General features: G+C 44.7%; 1 protein-coding gene across 2 annotated transcripts; it reads right to left on the reverse strand.

Annotated features, from left to right (window-relative positions):
- Positions 1–87: 87 nt before the first annotated feature.
- efna1a (ephrin-A1a) lies at positions 88–14,652 on the reverse strand. 2 transcript variants are annotated; one of them, XM_080045183.1, is made up of 5 exons: positions 14,340–14,652; positions 3,169–3,464; positions 2,194–2,259; positions 1,980–2,081; positions 88–1,848 (listed from the first exon to the last, which is right to left on the reverse strand). In XM_080045183.1, the coding sequence occupies exons 1-5, from the start codon at positions 14,435–14,437 to the stop codon at positions 1,724–1,726; spliced, it is 687 nt and encodes a 228-aa protein (XP_079901309.1). In that variant the 5' UTR covers positions 14,438–14,652; the 3' UTR covers positions 88–1,723. The 2 variants fall into 2 exon arrangements, with proteins under 2 accessions (XP_079901309.1, XP_079901308.1); XM_080045182.1 differs by having other exon boundaries at positions 88–1,851.
- Between the last annotated feature and the right edge of the window lie 4,226 nt (positions 14,653–18,878).

Raw genomic sequence — 18,878 nt, forward strand, 5'->3', positions numbered from 1 at the left:
AAATAGACAGACCAACATTTCCATCCATGGAGCATTCCATAACTATGCAAAAGTGGTTAAAAAGAATCACAAGAAAGCTGTTCTGGTTTTCCAAAAATATCTTTTTTTATTTCACATGAAATTTTCACATTTAGCATATTTATCAAACAGGTCTTTTTATATAATCTATGTATATATATATGTACACATATTATACACTTCTCTTACTTACACATGTACAAAATAAGGTAACAAGAATTCAGATAAAAAAGACTGACTTCAACCGTAGTCATACGTTGTTGTGCTTTGTTGATCAAGTGAGCCTGTCGGGTGAAGATGTGCTTGGCAACTGGGTTTGATGCTGTGTCGTGTCTGTTGGGAAGTGGTGACTATAACATTTTTTGATTACATTTTTTATTATCCAAAACTGTGATTATCATTCTGAAAGTCTAAATGGTGGATTTCTTCACCCTGCGTTTTATGAATTCTATGCTTGTTTTTCCGAAATGAGCCTGATAAGCTGAATAAAAGCACCGTTACACACAGAGTCGGGTCCTATAGTAATGAAGATACCAGCTGTTGATGTCAGACAGTTTAACCAAAACAGGGGGCAAGATCTAACAAACAGAGAAGTCCAGCCTCTCTGCGGTACACACAACATCTCAGTGTTTGCTTTTGGCAGAAAAACATTTTGTCTCACCACTCTTTCAATCAATCGCTCCCTTGCTTACACACATTTTCTTACTCTCACATATTTCTCCTTTCACACGAGAACTAACCCTACCAGCAGATAGAGAGAGAGAGAGAAAGCTCTCCTCACCGCCAACAGTAAACATTACTTTTTCGTGAGCACATGGTATTTACAGAAAAACTTCTCAGCTGCAAATGTTATAAATTATCTTCACAGAATGTACACTCAACAAAGTTCAATGTAGTGTGCATTCATGTGTGATGTCATGTCGTAAGATTTCGGTGTGTGTATATGAGTGTGTCTGTGTGTGTAACACTGCTGTGGAGTGTATGTTGGACTGTCTGTACTGTGCTAGAATTAGTGCTACAGTGTATAAGCACATAGTCGAGTGTGCAGAAGGAATGCTAGTCATGAGAACAGCCCCTGTGTCTGTCAATGCTACATTTGAGAGAAAGTAATCACGTGGGACATAAATGCCACCAAATACCATTACGATAACAATACAACGTATAGTACACAATACTCGAGGGTGGAATAGTGTACAAGTTGGAGAGATGACTGATCTTTGGCTCAAGAGGTAAGAAATTACTTTCCCATAGAATGTGGATTTTTTTTCCATCTTAATGTACAATTCAAACCGTTGGTGTCGTTGCTCTTGATTGTTCTTCGGCCACTTAAGGCTCCTCTTCAACTTTTTCTTATTTTCTTCTTGGGTCATTATCCAAATAGGTTCATGTTATTTTGGAGAGAGCCCTAAAAAAATACAAATCGAGGAGTGCATTGTCTTTCCAAGGGAAAAAAAAATACTGTCACCTTTTAAAAAATAGGACGAAGTACACAGACTTTGTCCTAAATGCTCAAGAGTTTCTCGGCACAAGTTGTGCGAGTGAGTCCATCTGTACTTTACAAGCTTCAAAAAAAGTCTCTCCCTGTGGCCAGCACTGGGCATAGAGAACTGTCTTTTGGAGTCAGTGGTTTCATCCCCACGGACTGTCTTCATTGTAGTCCCCGAAAAAACAAATGTCTGCCAACAGCAGTCCTTTTCTTGTGCTCTCAGTGCAACAACAGCAGTAATGAAAACGGGACTAGTAATGAGAGGATTGAAAGCGATGACACCGCCACTACAGAGTTAGTCCGTACACTCTTCTGGACGTCTGGCAGGATTACCACTGGGTCATCTGCTTAAAGAAGGGAGACACATGAAGAAACATTAGTACCACATATTTACGCCCCAAAGTAATCCTGAATGTGCCTGGATTGTTTTAAAGGTCAGGGATAATTAGAAAGGACACAGGGTTGGTCAACATACCTGCAGGCAGTCTGTTGGACGGGTTATGAACCCCACCCCCAGCTCCGACTTCAGCCCCAGCCCCACCTGCTCCTCCTTTAGCCACTCTGGCCTCTTGAGAGCCTGCAAGAAAAGAAAAAATGCCATCAACGGCTTTGGTCTTGCAATAGCCCAACATGGCTATCGGAGGTGATTTTGTTGCTCTCCTTACAGCCGGGAGGGAAGAAAAACTCACCATCAGCGGCTATGACGTCCACCCTTAGCCTGAGGCACTCCTCTCCGTGGTGGTGCAAAGGCTTGGCTGGAGAGGGAAGAAACAACACAGGTGTTAACATCATAACTAATGCACTTATCTTCTGCTTGGCCCTTAATTCACCTCCATGCATGCACTCGTACCCCTCCTCCCCTCTACAAACACACACCCGCACACCCACTCACACAAACACTTGGCAACAGACAGACAGTTTCAAAGCTGCAGGACGCCATCTGTGACCAGGCAAAGTGTGTCTAGTCCTGCCGTTGATCTAATTACAGCGATGGTCAGGGTGACAACGCCGCTTGCTCTTTGCGGTACCATTTTAGCAGGGCAATTATTGCAACCAATTCACAAACTAAGCCAACACCCCAGTTTATGTCCATGTGAAGCTTCAAAGTGTTGCCTAGTATCAAGCTCAAGCATATTTTGGTTTGTAGAAAAACATCAAAACTGCGTAACCATGCCCTGGCCTCACTTCCTTTGTAGAATGTTTTAGCCATGGAAGCGGCAAGGCTCAAGGGATGGCGATGATGACAGGTCGGTCGATAATTCTAACAACTCTTGGAAGGATCGTCATGAAATTGTTTTCAATTCATGGCTCCCATATGATGATTCCTAATAACTTGGTCGATCCCCCTGATATTTCCTCAGGCACATTAGGTCAACATTTGTTGTATTGAGTGAAATGTCTCAACAACTATTTGATAGATTTCCACAACATGTCGTACAGTCTTTGGTGCCCCCCTCAAGATGAATTGTAATACTATTGGTGATCGCTTAACTTTTGAATTTGTGCTACACTTTTTTTGACCTGCAAAACTATTAGCATCCCCAACAGCCAACTACTTTGGCTTTTGTGGTAATTGACCAATGTAAGCCTGCTTCCTGAAGATACGGTACTGGGAAAAAACACTGACTGCCAAGTCGGAGAGAAATAGCCATAGTGACACTTACAGATATAATAGTAGCTTTCTCCTTGGCGGAACTCCTTGCCCAGAGTGAACGGAGTGAAACGCTGAAACTTTTCAGAGAACTTTTCGGCAGCATGAGGAGCAAACGGGTGGCCGCATTCCCAGCGCATCTGGTCGTATGACTGGGGCTTGCAGGAGTCGAAGTCCTCGCGCTCCACCATGTAGAGCACGTAGCGCTCTGCGTCCAGCAATGGCACCTCACCCTGGGGGTAATGGGGGCAGACTATGTCCAGGTAGTCATTGAGCTTCACCTCCACGGCATAGTTGTTCCATTCAAACCTGCAGGGGGGACAGCAGAAGAGGAACGGTTAGGCAAGTGGCAGGTAGACTGATAACCGTAGTCATGGCATAGGAGCAGTGATAAATATAAGCTACAAAACCGGTGATTATATATCGATCGGCAAGACGCCAGTGTACAACAGGGAAATCACAGGAAAGACTGAAGGGCCTGGGAGTGAGAGATAGAGAGCAGCAGAAGGAAGGGAAGTGTTTGTGTGGGCTTGTATGCGTGTGTCGGAGTGGAATGAAGAGGGGAAAATGCAATAAGGGGAAGAATGATCTGCAGAGAACATGCGTATGAATATGAATGAACGTGGGGCGAGTGTGGCTGCTGCTGCTATGTTGCGAGTTAGCCCTGAGTGCACATTGATCCCATATGTCCCCCCTAAGGATTTGAATGATGTTTACAGAGAAACATTAGCAGTCAGTTAGCCCGTCAAGACATGAGATGAGTATTGACATCTGCAGGGATGTCACACACACACACACACACACACACACACACACACACACACACACACACACACACACACACACACACACACACACACACACACACACACACACACACACACACACACACACACACACACACACACACACACACACACACCTAGAGACGCAAAATGCATGATGACAAATCACTAAGCAGAAACACAACTACGGTAAGTTTACTTAAGATAGGAACATGGATAAAAATAAAGTTCACATATGTTTTAACCCATTCATTAGAGTCAGAGACACATGCAGACCCACACACACCATGCGTCTTAGGGCTGCCTGTAACTGTCTCCACTCACACTCCCTCTCATTACAAAAACAGAAAGACAGTCAGACTGTCTGCCTCCCCTCCATCCCTCCCTTCACTCTTCCACCCTTCTTTACGATTCTCCAAGAAAACTCAGCTTTCCTGCCGCCCCCTTTTTCTACCTGGGTAAAAAAAATCACTTGCAGGAAACCGTTTAGCATTTTTACCGATCCAAATGCCCCCCACGAAGACTATTCAATTATTACAAGACTGTAGAGCAGTTACATAACTTTTATTTATTTATTTAGGGTACTCCGAGGCAGTATAAATTGGCCCTGTCTAAACTGTCCATGATTCTTGCAACCCTCCCGGATTTTCTTTCAGAGATATTATGAGTTTATCTCCGGGGAACTGTCGCTGAAGGTATTTCAGCTTTGTCCCCTTCCCCCTGACTGAGAGACTGAGCTCCAGGGTCGGCTCACAGCTAATGCTTTCTTCTCAGCCAAAGCCATCTATCACTGGCCTGGAGCCCTGGCTGGCCGCGAGCAACACACACAAACTCACACACACTTCACCCAGTAATTCCCATCTATCAACAACCTAAAGCAGTAGCTACCTACTGTTCGCACCCACCTAACCCCCCCCCCCCCCCACCACCCCCCCCACACACACACACAAACCTTCCCGCGGTACTGAGCTCCCAAGCGATGCCTATCAGTTTACCGTCTCCTACTGTTTTGGATCAAGGGGGGTGCCCTGAGAGTGGATGAAATTTGACAGACTAAAGTGTTTTCACAACACACAAGGAGAATGTGTGTCTAATATAGGGTTCTGTTGATTTTGCAATGGATCCCAGGATGGTTCATCGGGTCTCCAGCAATCCAGAAAAGCTGCTAGCCAGTGTGGGTTGAGCTACTGATTGCTATATAATCAGATCTATGAGTTCTCCCAAGGCCTACAGGGTGCAAACCGGACACCTTACGCACAGGAAAAATTCTCAACACTGAAGATATTTCTGTTGAGTAGGCTTTTCTTTGAGAAACCTGTTTTTTTGTAACGAGTAACATTTGGGGGAGTTTGTGTTTGTGTGACAAGGTCCATATGTGTGACTAACCATCAAAGTGCACAGGCACAGACCCCCATGGCTCATTAGCCGCTGTTGTTGTGGCCAGCAGTTTCCCTGGTACCTCTGGTAACAAGGACAGACGCTGAGGCTCCACACACCAGGCCCTGACTCCTACTACCCCCATTCCCTTTACCCCTCTCCGCCTGACTGCATTACCTCAATACTGATGACCAGATTAGCCGGCCACACCATTACAACAGCAACAGGGGCCGATAGAAAACAAGTACCTTTTTCAGGATGCTGATGAAACTTCCATCTAACTGTGCTGATAAAAGTGTGCTCCAGCCAACTTTCGCGATGGGAGGGAGGGGGGCAATAATTGTCATTTTGCCATGGCTCAGACAGCTCAGTGCTTATCTGCAGTTTGCCTGCCACGCTCTGTTTACCGGATTGGCACTAAAGTGTTTTTTTCCCTCTGCCATTTTCAATTCCATTCAAATCGATAACACTATTGAACAAGCACTGTTGTCTGCTTTTGCCTGACAGAGCTATCACCCCCCTGCAAACACTGAAAACACACACAAACAAACTCCCCGACACCCGGTCCCTCCCTCACTCCCAATCCCCGATTACAAAACGGTTGTGGTATGTTCCCAATGTGTTCATCAAAAGAGGGTCGAAGGGGGGTGCAATTAAAACACAAAAAAGGGTATTAAAGTTGACCCGGAGGGGGGTAATTATGGCCTCATGCTCCCCACTTCCCAGCCCCTTTGGGCAGAGAGTTTAGGGAGAGACAGAGGGCATGAATAGGCGCGGGCAGGGAGGGGGTAGGGGGAGTCAAAGGGCTTGAGTTGGAAATGGCTTTTGAAGTTTCTCAGTGAGAGTATCCATGCGAGTGATACAGTTGCTTTTTCAATGCCCCTGTTTCATACAGTGTCTCTATTCACAATGCACCCGCGCTGATGGAATACCTCACTTAGCAGAAAGAACAGCGGCTGAATACGCACCAGGGGAGGCTGGATAGCGCCTTTTATTAATGGCAAATAGTTTTAATTATCCTGCTGCCTTTTGTTCTCCTCTAACGCCTCGGCATTGAAACGTTCCACATCATCAGCTTAATTAACTGATTGGAGTAACGCACTTCAAAGAGAGCTTAGGCCCCCGTGTGAAAAGGTTTAGCTAACAAGAGTCAAATCATGCCACCTTCACTTTAGCAGACAAAATCCTGTTTCTTTCTTTCTCCCCAGTGTGTGTCCCTTGTTATTTTCCACCTCATCCTCTCTGTCAATAGTCCGTCTTGATTTATCCCTATTGTTTAACCCAGGACTTTACCCTTTTAATGAAAGCGACGCATGGAGCTTCGGCAGAAGAAGCAGCGAGGAGGAGTTGCTGTATTCACCACTAACGGATGATTTGTGGAGCTATGGCAGATATGCAGTGAGGGATTGGGTGCATGTGTGGCAGTCTCGGTCAGAGACATTCAAATGTGATTGTTAGTGTCGGTGTATGCGTGTGTGTGCGTCTGTAGAGCCTGGAGGAATCTGGGAGTGTGTTTTTCAGTCAAGATAGCATTGATAATGGATGCCAATAATGAACCCCTATGATAACAGTGAGGGGGTGTCAAGTGGTCAGATGTGTGTATGAGAGCGCACAAGCTGGTAAAAAAAAACTACAGGCTGTTCCCCACCACTGTGCCTCCTTCCCTGAGAAGGAATTCCTGATTTATTGAAGCCTCTTCAGGAGCAGGAGTCTAATCTCTTTTCTTTAATCTCCCTGGCCAGAGTTTTGCTTTCTTCTCCACCTCTACCCCCTCATTTCATCCATCCATCACCCTCTCATCTCTGCACTCTATCGCCCTGTGGAATGCCGGACCTCTGAGGGAAAGCGGCCGGTGTGGATCAAAGGTCGGACAACTCGCCAAGTCAGCACCGGAGAATTTTATACGCCAAGAGTCAGCAAGTGGGTGCCTTCCTTCACTGCCTTCCGCATTTAAAATTATACATGCTGGTGCTGTGATGGAACCGGGTCTCTTTGTAGTATCGATTCAGATGTGCTTAAAGAAAGGCCCATAAAAAGGCCATTGTAGGACAAACTACACATGACCGCTACATCTAAGCGCAGGAGCTGTAGTCTATTTAACCTATGCTGGCACTCTGAGAAGAAGGCACAGGTTAAGTCCCCTAACCACATAAACATGATTATTCTCCTCCCTGGGTTTAACACACGCCTTTAAATGTGACCTAAAGGGCGACTGGCCTTCGTCACAGATGACTGAATCGGAATGTGGGGGACCACCAAATCGGCTCGTCCCAAGCCTGGATTATTGGGTGGAGCAGAGGCTGAGCTCAGGTCCATTCATCAGCACCAAACCCTACTTAATGCGGGGGCTTATAGTGGACAGCGAGGCCCAGAGCAAGGGCTGAGGGCTGGGGACAGAGTAAGGGGTGAGACAGGCAGGGTGGAGCTTTTTTTTCTCCCCCCAAACCCTATTGTTCTCACAGAGGGAAGGGGTATTACTCCTTAACACTAGCGTTTCGGAGTTCCAAAAAGAGACACACTGACTGACTGTGAGTGTGTGTGTGTCCATGGTTGCAGAGGGGAAAGCAAGAGGGTTTGACAGAATAATGAAAGACACTGGACACAAGGGAGCCATTTCTTTCAGGATATATCTGTGAAAGCTAAGCGGCTGCAGCGGGGAGGTGGCACATCAGAGAGAGAGAGAAAGGTACAGGCTTTTTTTTTTATTGGAGGTGCATCCCGGGCTTAGTTAAAGTGAACAGTTTAAAGCTGTTGCTCAAACCCTTTGAGTTTCATCCGTCCATCGATTCATCCGTCAATGTCAGCCCTACCCTCCCACTCCCTGTCCCGTCTTTCATCGCTCAATAAGCAAACCAGATCCTCATGTCAACTCTGTCCCTCCCCCCACCAAGGACTCACTGAACCAATCACAACGTGTTCTGGTGGTATTCCAAATATGCAACTTTTTGACCCACCGTTTGCGGAGAAAAGCACAATGCGGCGTGGGTATGCTTTAGTCGTCATAGCAACAAATATGGGCCAACTCTTTTTGTTTACTGGCTTCCCCCCTGTTTTAACATAATATTCCAGCCTTCATTCTTTACACCGAGTGACTTTTTGTCATCCATCTCAATCAGCTTTCTCCAGTCCGTCATTCAACCTTTGTGTGTGCGGATCATTGGTCATTCTGCCAGTGTTTCCTGGCTGAGCTACGAGCTCCTTTCGCCGTCCAGCAAAGCAGGTCTTAAGTCCAGTGGAGAAGTAATTGGCTGGTTCCCCTGTATTTGGGCGTCTTAGATTAAAAAATAAAGCTTTTTCCAATCGTCTCACATTGTCCCCATTTGTATCTCATAAAAAAGGGGGCCAGAACAGAAAGGTCACCATGACATCCCATTTCTCATGAGGCCAATATCGCTACAAGAAAATCGATTTTGCTGGATTGATCTCCACAAGGCCAAACTTGTTGTTGGGTTTTTCTCTCTCCCAAACACAATTTCAGCATGTGGCTTAATGATTTGTAGTAGTAATATGGCTGTTCTTGCTTACATATACCTAGTAATAATGGTAATAATACAACAGACCTCTAGGGGTGGGGAGGGGGGCATTATTTACTGTGGGGACTTGTTTACACACCAAACCCAGACATCCAACAAACAGCTCAGAAAAGAGAAAGAGAGACACAAAAGTTACACAATTGCACTTATTTACACAACAAAACAAACACAATGGTTCATTTTCAGAGATAACATCTGACTCTTGCTAGCCAATTCTTCCTCATCCAAACATATGCACTGTTGGTATTCTGAATGTCACCAAGACCTTAACAAACAAGTCTGGGGGACTCACGCACACAAACGCATGCACCGTGAGAGAGAAAAAGTGCAGCCATAATCACAATTATCTTTAAATCTATGTACCAATGAAAGTTCTCTCCCTCTGTGATTTTGTGTGTGTGATTGAACAGTTATAAAACAGCCAGAGGAGGAGCAGGATCGGAGTGGGAAGGAGTAGGGGAAGTCTGCTGCAGAGATAAGGAAGAGGCACGGGGATGGGCAGGGTGTGTGGGTGTGTGTGTGTGTGTGTGTGTGGGTTGTTGGAGGGGTCGGGGGGGGGGTTGACTGGGGCGACACTGATCAGAGGAGAATCCCAAATGGAGACAGACAAGAGATTTGACAGCATGGCAGATCCCAAATCACCCCCAAGGTTTTGACAGTTGAGTTGATCACGCCCAGCATCACAAAACCAATTAATCACTATTAATCACTGCTAATCTACTTATTCTCTGGAGTTAAAAAAAAAAAACACATTCACTCCTCGCACCAGCATGGGAAATTCAATCAACTCCCGAGCCCAGACCTTTAAAGTCTTGCGTGTGTTGGTGTGTGAGAACGGCATTGTTTATTGTGTGCAGACAGGATACGCTGTTTTCCCGGGAAAAGACGTGGCCAGGAAGTGCAGCACTTCACAGGGGGGAACACACAGCAGAGCATATAGTGCAGACTTTGGTAACACCAAAGACAGCACGCCTCCGGGGAAGTTAAAACCTTTGGCCTGATTCTCCTATCTGGTGCAGTCAATAAAGCAAGCCCTGCTGTCTATGACAGCAAGTGGGAATATTGAACAGGGGAGAGGGGGGAATCAAGAATAATTAAAGAAATAAAATAAACTTCTTGCCAATATGTGGTTGTACAGGCAGAGATAACGCACTGTAAAGATACCAAGCTTTGACACACACTGCAATGTTCTCTGAGCCTGTAAGAGGCGATTACCATCTCTTGTACAATCTGCGAGTATTTTACCCAGATTTAATTCACCAGACAGATTACAAGGCCAGATTAACGGTGGTGGGAGGGGACAGACAAATGACAAGAGCGATGGGAGACTTAGGAATTTACTGAAGAGAATGACGACCAAGATTGTGGGCGATTTAGAGCCAATGGTGGATTAAGTAAGTAAACTGGGAAACCTGGATGTTTTTCGAAGAAAGTGGCTTCGCTTCAGATTACTTGTAAATCTCAGAATTCTCTTATCTGCTGTGTCCACCTCATCACAGCCACTGACGGCAATGATCATCTTATCTTCCTTCTGTCAAACATGTACCAGTGTGTGCGTGCGATCATTCATGCATGGAAGGCCAACAGACATGTTAACCAACTCCTGCCTTTGTTTTTTAGTACTTCAATTCGATTCCCTCAAACTGTCCTTTCACAGTGTGAGTTCTCAGACTGGCTCTACCACTTCCACTGTTTGAGCAGACACTCAAGAGGGCAGAAGCACACATGGGCAGACATGTGAAAAGACCAGAAAGAGCAAAGAAGAAAAAAGAAACAGGTTTGCTAGGAATACTAGAATAGCTTTTCATTGGAAGGTAAGAAGAAGGAAGCTTTAAAAAAGAGAAGGAGAAAGGGCTGAGGGGAGGTGAAAAAAAAGCGTGAAGGAAAGGGCAAAGTGCCTTGTGACGGATTGCCATGGGTGCCAAGAACGATAAAAGAAAAAAAAAATTCCACACCTATTAGCATGCTTCCCTCCTTCTACGAGAACCAGAGTTGGAGTCGAGGAAATAATAGACTGAAAAGGGGCAGCTTGTAAAGTTGAGATAAAAAAGCCGGTGAAGGAGCGAAAAAGGACAGAGACAGGGGAGGGGGACGAATGAGAGTTTCCCAGAGGCAGAGCCACCGCGGCAGTGTGAAGAGGGGCTGGCCTGAGTGGCAGCCAGTATTCAGGGACCACCGCCGTGACAGAATGACTGACAGATTGATAGAGGCTGTGCCACTTCATCACATAGTGAACTCTGACCCCCCCCAATCGGTCACACCAGTTACTATTCTCTTTCTGTGGCTCACTGTGAAGACCATTCCCCCAATTTGTATGGGAAAGCATCACAAAACACCCAAATTGACTGGCTAAATGGCAGAAAAATCCTTCATGTGGGTGTAACATACCTTAAATAACTCCCTCCTATGAGCTAGCGCAAAAAAGCAGATCCAATGAAATTAATCAAACCACCGCGCCAGCGATGGGAAACGGAAAACAATCTGGATGAAGATTTTTTGCGGGTTTTAACCAAAATCAAAGATCTCATTAGAAAGGCATAACAGCAACAAAGACGTCTGGGTTAAAACAGATTAGCTGAAACATGTGTTACCATAACAGAAAAGGTGATGATGATGAGGAGGATAATGATGTTAAAATAAACAGCGGATCAAGACACATGTGTGCAAGAAGGCCACGAAACAGTTAACAGGCTCACAGAAGAACTAAGACCACAGAACCAAGTTGAAGAGGGAACCTGGCCAAGAAAAGAGGGGGAGGGAGGTGCTGGAGAGAGGGGGAGACAGGTACAGGGCAGAGGAGGTGGTGGTATACTCATGCTCTGTCAGCAAGGGAAAAAGGGAGAAAAAGAAGGGTAGAAGCAATGAAGGAGCAGATTGTTGACTCTCATAGGAGTTGTATAGTCCAGAGGGCCCCAGGGACAACGTCGACATCAATCACAACTGTGCACCACATGTGTCTGTGTGTGTGTGTGTGTGTGTGTGTGTGTGTGTGTGTGTGTGTGTGTGTGTGTGTGTGTGTGTGTGTGGGTTAATGTGTACGAGAGGGTGTGAGTCACTCGACTATGGTGGTGGTGGTGATATACATGCGGGTGCTGCTCACATATATACACACACACGCGGGGCTTCAATCTGCACAGTCACTCCCTTCACATAAAAAAACAGTACACGTACACACACTGGCATGCCGGGCCAAAAGCTGACATGAGCACACCGGTGAGCCTCCTTCTGGGAATCAACCCCGTGCTGGTGGTGATTAAGCCGCTGGTAATCAGACACAAATGCTACAAATATGCCAACAGGTAAAAGGTCAGAAAGCGCTGAAAGGCACTGCGTCAGGGAGTAGGGTTTGCTCATGAATGCTGAAACAAAGTAGTTGGGGAAGTACAGGCAGATACGACCTTGGGAGTCAGCAAGCCCCCCAAGGTGTGCTCACAATACTCACACATGCACAAAGTAGTGAAGAGCAGGGTAACTGTGCATGTATATTTATGTGTGTATGTGTGCGTGCGTGCGTGTTTGTGTGTGTGTGTGTTTTTGTTGCTGAATCCCTCAACAAACACACTGAGACAAAAGGAAATGAGCTTGGACCACATGGACCAAAGTGATCAATCTGAGATCAATTTGATTAACGGCAGCGTTCTGACCGATGGGAGTGGAACAATAAAGGCCAGAGGAAAAGGGGGAGAACACATCTCGGGAGGGAAAAGATGGACGTCAGCACACTGTATCCAGTAACGGGGTCAATGTGGAGAGCAGATTGCTCGGGGAATGATGAAAAAAACACCAAATGAAAACATCTCAACATTTGGTGCCTTTTTCTGGGAATACAGGATTAAGAGTAGCCAAAGGGGGAGATTTAGCACAGTCATCCGCAAATAAAAAATAGCAAGTGCATAAAGACGGATTACCCAGTGTATATATATATACACACACACACACACGACTGATCACTGTAGTTCCAAAGCAGGGACACAATGTATTTTCCATCTAGGATTTTGACTTATGTCAGATTTTTCAGTGAAAGGCTTTGTCACTTCAATTACAGCCTTTTTTTCCGAGAACAACAACTGCTGGGGATATCAGGAGGGAAACGGTGGTTGGATGTGCAAGCTTGTGGGCCAGTTTTTGAATATCTGGGTGTTTGCAACTGACACAACACATGTATTTTGCACAGAGCAGTGAGATTCAGCTCAACACTGATTGATTTATATGATGTCTGGTTCCTGTGATTGAGTGTCCTGAGTGATGGTCTGTCAGCAGGCTCTGTTTGCGCTCGCCTTGACCGAGTGTGCGCTCATGTAAAAGTTTGCTCATGGTGTTTAAAACCCGAAGCTTCCACCAGACCCCCAGCCATCATCAGCCATAATTCTAATTGACCTTCACTTATTCCGAATGACCCCTCACCCCGACAATTTGAGCTCCAATTTCTTCTCCACGAGCAATCTATCTCTCTCCCACAGCGTGACCTACTGGGCAGGCCTCAAGTTACCTCCTCTGTCTTTGTCATACGCCATTATTACTCGTCTTACTCCCCTGAAATATGAACAGCCCCGCGTCTCCCCAACAGCCACCCCCAAACCCCTGCAAGATGTGTCTTGATTTAGGAGATCCAGAGACCTCCCACTCAAATCAAAGGTTAGGAGCTCTCCGTCAGACGGGAGGGTATTGCAACAGATATTTCAACACATTGTTCTCTGAGTCAGCCCTATAAACCCAACACTGAAACAATATCACACCGTGCCAAGGAAAATAGGACTTCAGATCATGAATGGAGACAGGAAACAACACATATTCACCAACTTGTGTAACTGAACTGAATACCACAATGCTGAACTCAAACTATTTTTTATAAGCAGATACACAACATGCTCAGGAATAGTTCGTAGGGAGATGTTTTATGTACCATTAATAGAGAATACTTCATGTCCACAATTGAAATATACAACCATATCCCTGAATCTGTCCATGGAACCCAAACATGCAGCAACATACAAATAAGCTTTGTTCCCTCAAAAGTATTCAGCTGTTTTATCCAGCTCACTGCTCACAGTTCTAGATAAATAATACATGACATAGTCTAACTAATCCAGCAAGTACACATGTTGCGAAATGGGATTTAATCTGAACAGGTTGGACAAAGTACTACAGGTAAAGGCAGCACCATAATAACAGGTTCGAGCCCAGAAAAGGAGGGAGGGGGAGGGAGAGAGAGATAGACTCCCAACAGTCCTGCATTATCATGACAACAGTGCAGTGAGTCGCCTCCATCGCAAATTCATCACAAGCTCGCTGAATATCCATGAGCTGCAACTATTCAAACGCATCTGAATATGGATCATAATCTTATCCGCACCGATGATTTGGTTAAAAGTTAAGTGATGCAAAATAAATCTTGTTTGCGTGTTTAATGGATAAGGCAGTGGTTGCATGGGTGGGTTCAAGAGAACCGTATTGAGATAGTGAAAACAGAAATCAGACCAGATATTTACTTTTTGTTCGTGGCGTTCCAGTAGACGCTGTGCCGCTCCGCTGAAGCGAACCAGGCGCAGACGCTCCCAACGAAGCCCACAATCCAAACCAAATCCATGGTGGGGAGGACCGGAGGCGTGCAGAAGAGGAGACACAACTCAGGTAGGTTGTGCAAAAACAACCCCCCAAAAAGTTTACCGAGGATAGCTCGTCCGTGTACCTGGAGACTGTCCGCTTGCAAAACAAACTTCACGCATGCAATATCTCAAAAAATAAAATAAAAACGCTAGTCGATTCGTAAGGGAAAAACGGCAATAAGGTCAGTTTAACTCGACAAGTCCGTAGTGAATGAAAGCCCGAGCTGCGTGGTGGCTGATTTTGTGAAACGCCCACAGCCGCAAGCCCCGCCTTCTCTCCCGGAGGAGACCAATCAGAGGGCTGTCCGAGAGACGCGCGAGCTCCTATGCTTTCTCTTCACTGAATGTTTATTTGTTGTGTAGGTTTATATTACAATTCCAGCATGTACGTCTGTGTATAAGGACAGAACATTTAGAAATATTTTTCTGGAATTTCTGCGTCAGAATTTTGCAAAATCTCCATACTCACATGTTGAATGTGGGTTTACAGTAACCATATCAAACTACACGGTATAAAAAAAATATGTTTGATGGTAGCTACTGTTATAAACCCTACTAGAAGTCAATGGCATTATTATTTTGCTGGTAGGTCATAAGGTTCCAAGTGTTTTTATCAATTCCATCTGCTTTGGTCTCCTGAAAAGACAAAAACATGAACACCTAACAAAACACTGCAACGCGCAAACTAATATAAAAACATCACAATACACAGCTTAAAATACTGTAATTCAAACAGCTTTCTGACATAACCGGAACATTATAAGCTGCAAAGCATTATTGTATTGTGTTTGTTTCATGACATTGTTCAGTTGTTCCAGATATTCTCCTGTGCCCTTATTTACTTCACGGGTTGGGCAACACCTGATGTTTGCTCAGTGATTTCTACACTGAAGTTTTTTTTGATCCAACAGGTTTGCTCTGACTCTATTGTATGAGGACAGACATACGTAAATGGCCCCTATCACTATCACCTTTGTAATAAATAAAATCCACCTAAGACCTGCTGTCAGATACATTGGAAATCCTGATTCTCATTACCTGTTCCACTGACATAGATAATATGTACTGCAAGCTGCTTGTTCAACCTAGTGAGCTATATTGCCAAATCTATTTTTATTTTTTTGAGCAATGGAGCCTGCCTCTGCTTGACCTGGCACTTTATTATCTACGCCTGCTTAAAAAAACAAAAGCTTTTTCGAAGGTATCATAGCAAACGACAAAAAACAAAAGTAAGGGGGGGGGCGGGGGGGGGGCAAGTGGTCTATATAATTAATTTGCACAGCCAGTTGCACAGGAGTTTAGACTCCCGATGCAACCAGAATTTTAATCGCAAAGGTGTCCTATTCCACAGTAAGACAGAATGAAATAAATAGGGCACTGTTACAGAATATGAGGCTGTTTATGCTTTTTTGCTTTAATTGCTCTAACCTAGATTGGTTCGGCCATATGAGACTGTGTGTGAAATTGTAGAAGGTTGAGGCTGTCACAGTACGTCTGACAAATTCACAGGCATAATTAAACTGTCAGGTAGACTGTTGATCGTTCAACAGTTTGTCTGACAGTTTAATAGTCACAATGCGGTTACATCACATTAAGCTGGTGCCCCGAGCAGATAAAAGCATCTCCTAATATTACCTACTCAAATTTGCATCTCCTGTCAACCTAGGTCCAACTCATCCTCATATTTGACTAATCACCTCTATGAGACACCCACACTATTTCGTCAGTGAGTTTACTATATGCAGCAAACGCTCCAGTGTCAGAAGGTCTCCTCTGTTTATTGCAGACAATACATCTACCTGCACAGTGGTGAGTTTTCACATTTTATGGCAATCTGCATTTCATAAAATTCTCGGCCTAAACTGACAAACCATTTCAGATCTCACAGTGCAAATGCAGAAAGGCACATATACATGGTAATTGTGTGCTATTCGGTGTCAAACAGGTCGTCCGAAATAATGTGTTTTGTATTCATGAAGTGCGCTCATCCCGGTGGATACATTTTTTAGAGTCGTATTGTTTTTTCTGGCTCGGTGGGATGATAAGAGGGTGAGAGGGACTGCAAGCGTAATTTTCATTTGCATTGTGATCGAAAATTGTTGTGGAAAAAGCTTTCACCACGCCGCAGACATTCATGTCAAAACTCGATCATGAGCCAAATGAGTAGACCTTTAATTTCATACCATCCTGAAATACTGAACGAGTGAATAGAAAGATGAAGTGGAACGAAAGTGCAGCTCAGCGCTGATGGATATACAGTATATATATATATATTTCTTACAGCAGACAGACACTGAAACACACATACACACGCATGTATCTCTGCAGGCTTGCACATCAGCATAGACACAAACGCAGACACACGTACACACATAAACACAACCCTATTCACCTCAAATCCTGACAGCCTTTGCACGGAGCCTGTTCTGTGGCATGAAAATAAGATATAGGAAAATGATAGGGAGAGGCGTTTCATGTAGGCATGGGAACTTGACTGTCCATAATTTGTTTTTGTCAACCATCTCGACCAGAGTAATTAGATGATGTCATGGAGTTGCACTCTGCGTGATCCCCAGAAGATGAATCAAAACACGGAGGAATTTCTTTCCCCTGAAATCCATGAAAAATCGAATATACTTATGCATATACAGTATATCTACTTTTGCATGGCATGTTTTGGGCAGTTTAAATAACCTGCTGCATGATTTCAGCTTTGTCTTATTATATAGTTCTGTGTGTGATCTTCTAATGACCTGAGCAAGTTCATTCAGATATGCAGAGAGAGTTGCCTTCTTCTCCGCTGGATCTTGTCGCCACTTTTCTTCTTTTTTGCTCTCCAGTGTGGCCATTAACGGAGAAGTGTCTGTTGCTTCTGCTCCATGAATACAAATGAGAGCTTTAATGACAGACTTGTCATCATGTTCCCATACCCAAACAACACCCTACCATCTATTTACATAAGTGAACTGTGCTGGTGTGAGCTCGCCCATCAGTGCACAGACCCGGTGTGTGTGTGTGTGTGTGTGTGTGTGTGTGTGTGTGTGTGTGTGTGTGTGTGTGTGTGACCATTTCATTGGTCACCTCGGATTGTGTCGTCCATTGTTAGTCAATGCAGCTTCTCTGCAGGATTTGTTCCTGAACCTGTGAGCTCTTTCTTTGCGCACAATGGAAGTGAAGTGTTTCCTGTAATTAGCAATGCACCTCTGCGTATGAAATAGAGACTTTCTGTAAAGATAGCAAAAACCATCGTCCCCTCAACAGTTTGCCTTGGAAGAACAAGTTCGTTCACGGTTTTGTTTTTGCCCTGCTCTGGCACAAATGTTGATTTTCCCTTCCACTTTCCTGAGGCAATGGAAAAGCGAGGTTAATGATTAGGTGGAGCAATTTGAAAGCAAGAGAAAGGCAATCAGTTAGTAACCCAAGCGTTGCAGCAGGAAGATGAAGGGGGTAAGGGCCCGTTCTTAATTAGCTGTGGTTAATTATCAGAGGTAAACAAAGAGGTGGGTGATTATGCGTATAGCTGTATCCAATGATTGGTGTGTCGGTTGAGAGATTGGAGTTCAGGTAACACTTTTAAGAAGGCATGGCAGTGAGTGGCCTGCTTAGACATTTAGGAAAGCACTCACACACACAACTATGCATGCCTGCATAGCCACCATTCAAACCAAACGGAGAGACAAAGAGCAGCTGAGAAGGAGGCGGATGAGGAGGAAGAGGATCGGGGGGGGGGATGCAAACACATTGTTAGATAACGAGAATGTAAGACCAAGAATGAAAGCAAAAAGTGAGGAGGCGTTCGAGATGAGAGTGAAGAGCTTAAAAAATAAGTTCTTTAGAGGGACAATATGCAAAGTAAAAAGATGCAGGAGTAACAGGGCAAAGAGAGGTAAATCATAAGGCAACAATAGACACAATGAATGAACCGATAAATGATGCAGGAGAACCTTTGGGCCAGTAATTAACAAACATGTTACCTTCGCTGACTTGTAATTATGGCTCCCTCCCTTGGGCAAATGGATATTCGAGAGGTGCGATGCATCATTTCCGCTGGACTGTCAAAATCTAGTAAGTGGTGTCTGAGATATTGCAGGTGACTCACAGACAAACAAGTGAACAATGCAATTCTGTGTCTACTCTTGGGGAAATGCAGAGTCATTTCGGAAAGGCTGGCGAGCAGCAACGAGCGAAAGGTAGTTACAGATTGCAGGCTACAGATTTACAGGAATTTTATTAACGAGGAGGGATGTGAAGGAGGATGGTTTAAAACTAATAGTAGAAAGAGAGTTAATGTGTAAACATAACTACATTTGTGGACGTAGAGTGAGTGCAGAGGCGGAGCGGATGCATGGACGGATGCCAAATGACTGAGAGGGGGCCGCTGGTAGGAGAAAGAAAGAGATAGAAATAGATAGGAAACAAACA

This window comes from Ammodytes marinus, assembly GCF_949987685.1.
Source record: "Ammodytes marinus genome assembly, chromosome: 17".
NCBI classification, from domain to species: Eukaryota; Metazoa; Chordata; class Actinopteri; order Uranoscopiformes; family Ammodytidae; genus Ammodytes; species Ammodytes marinus.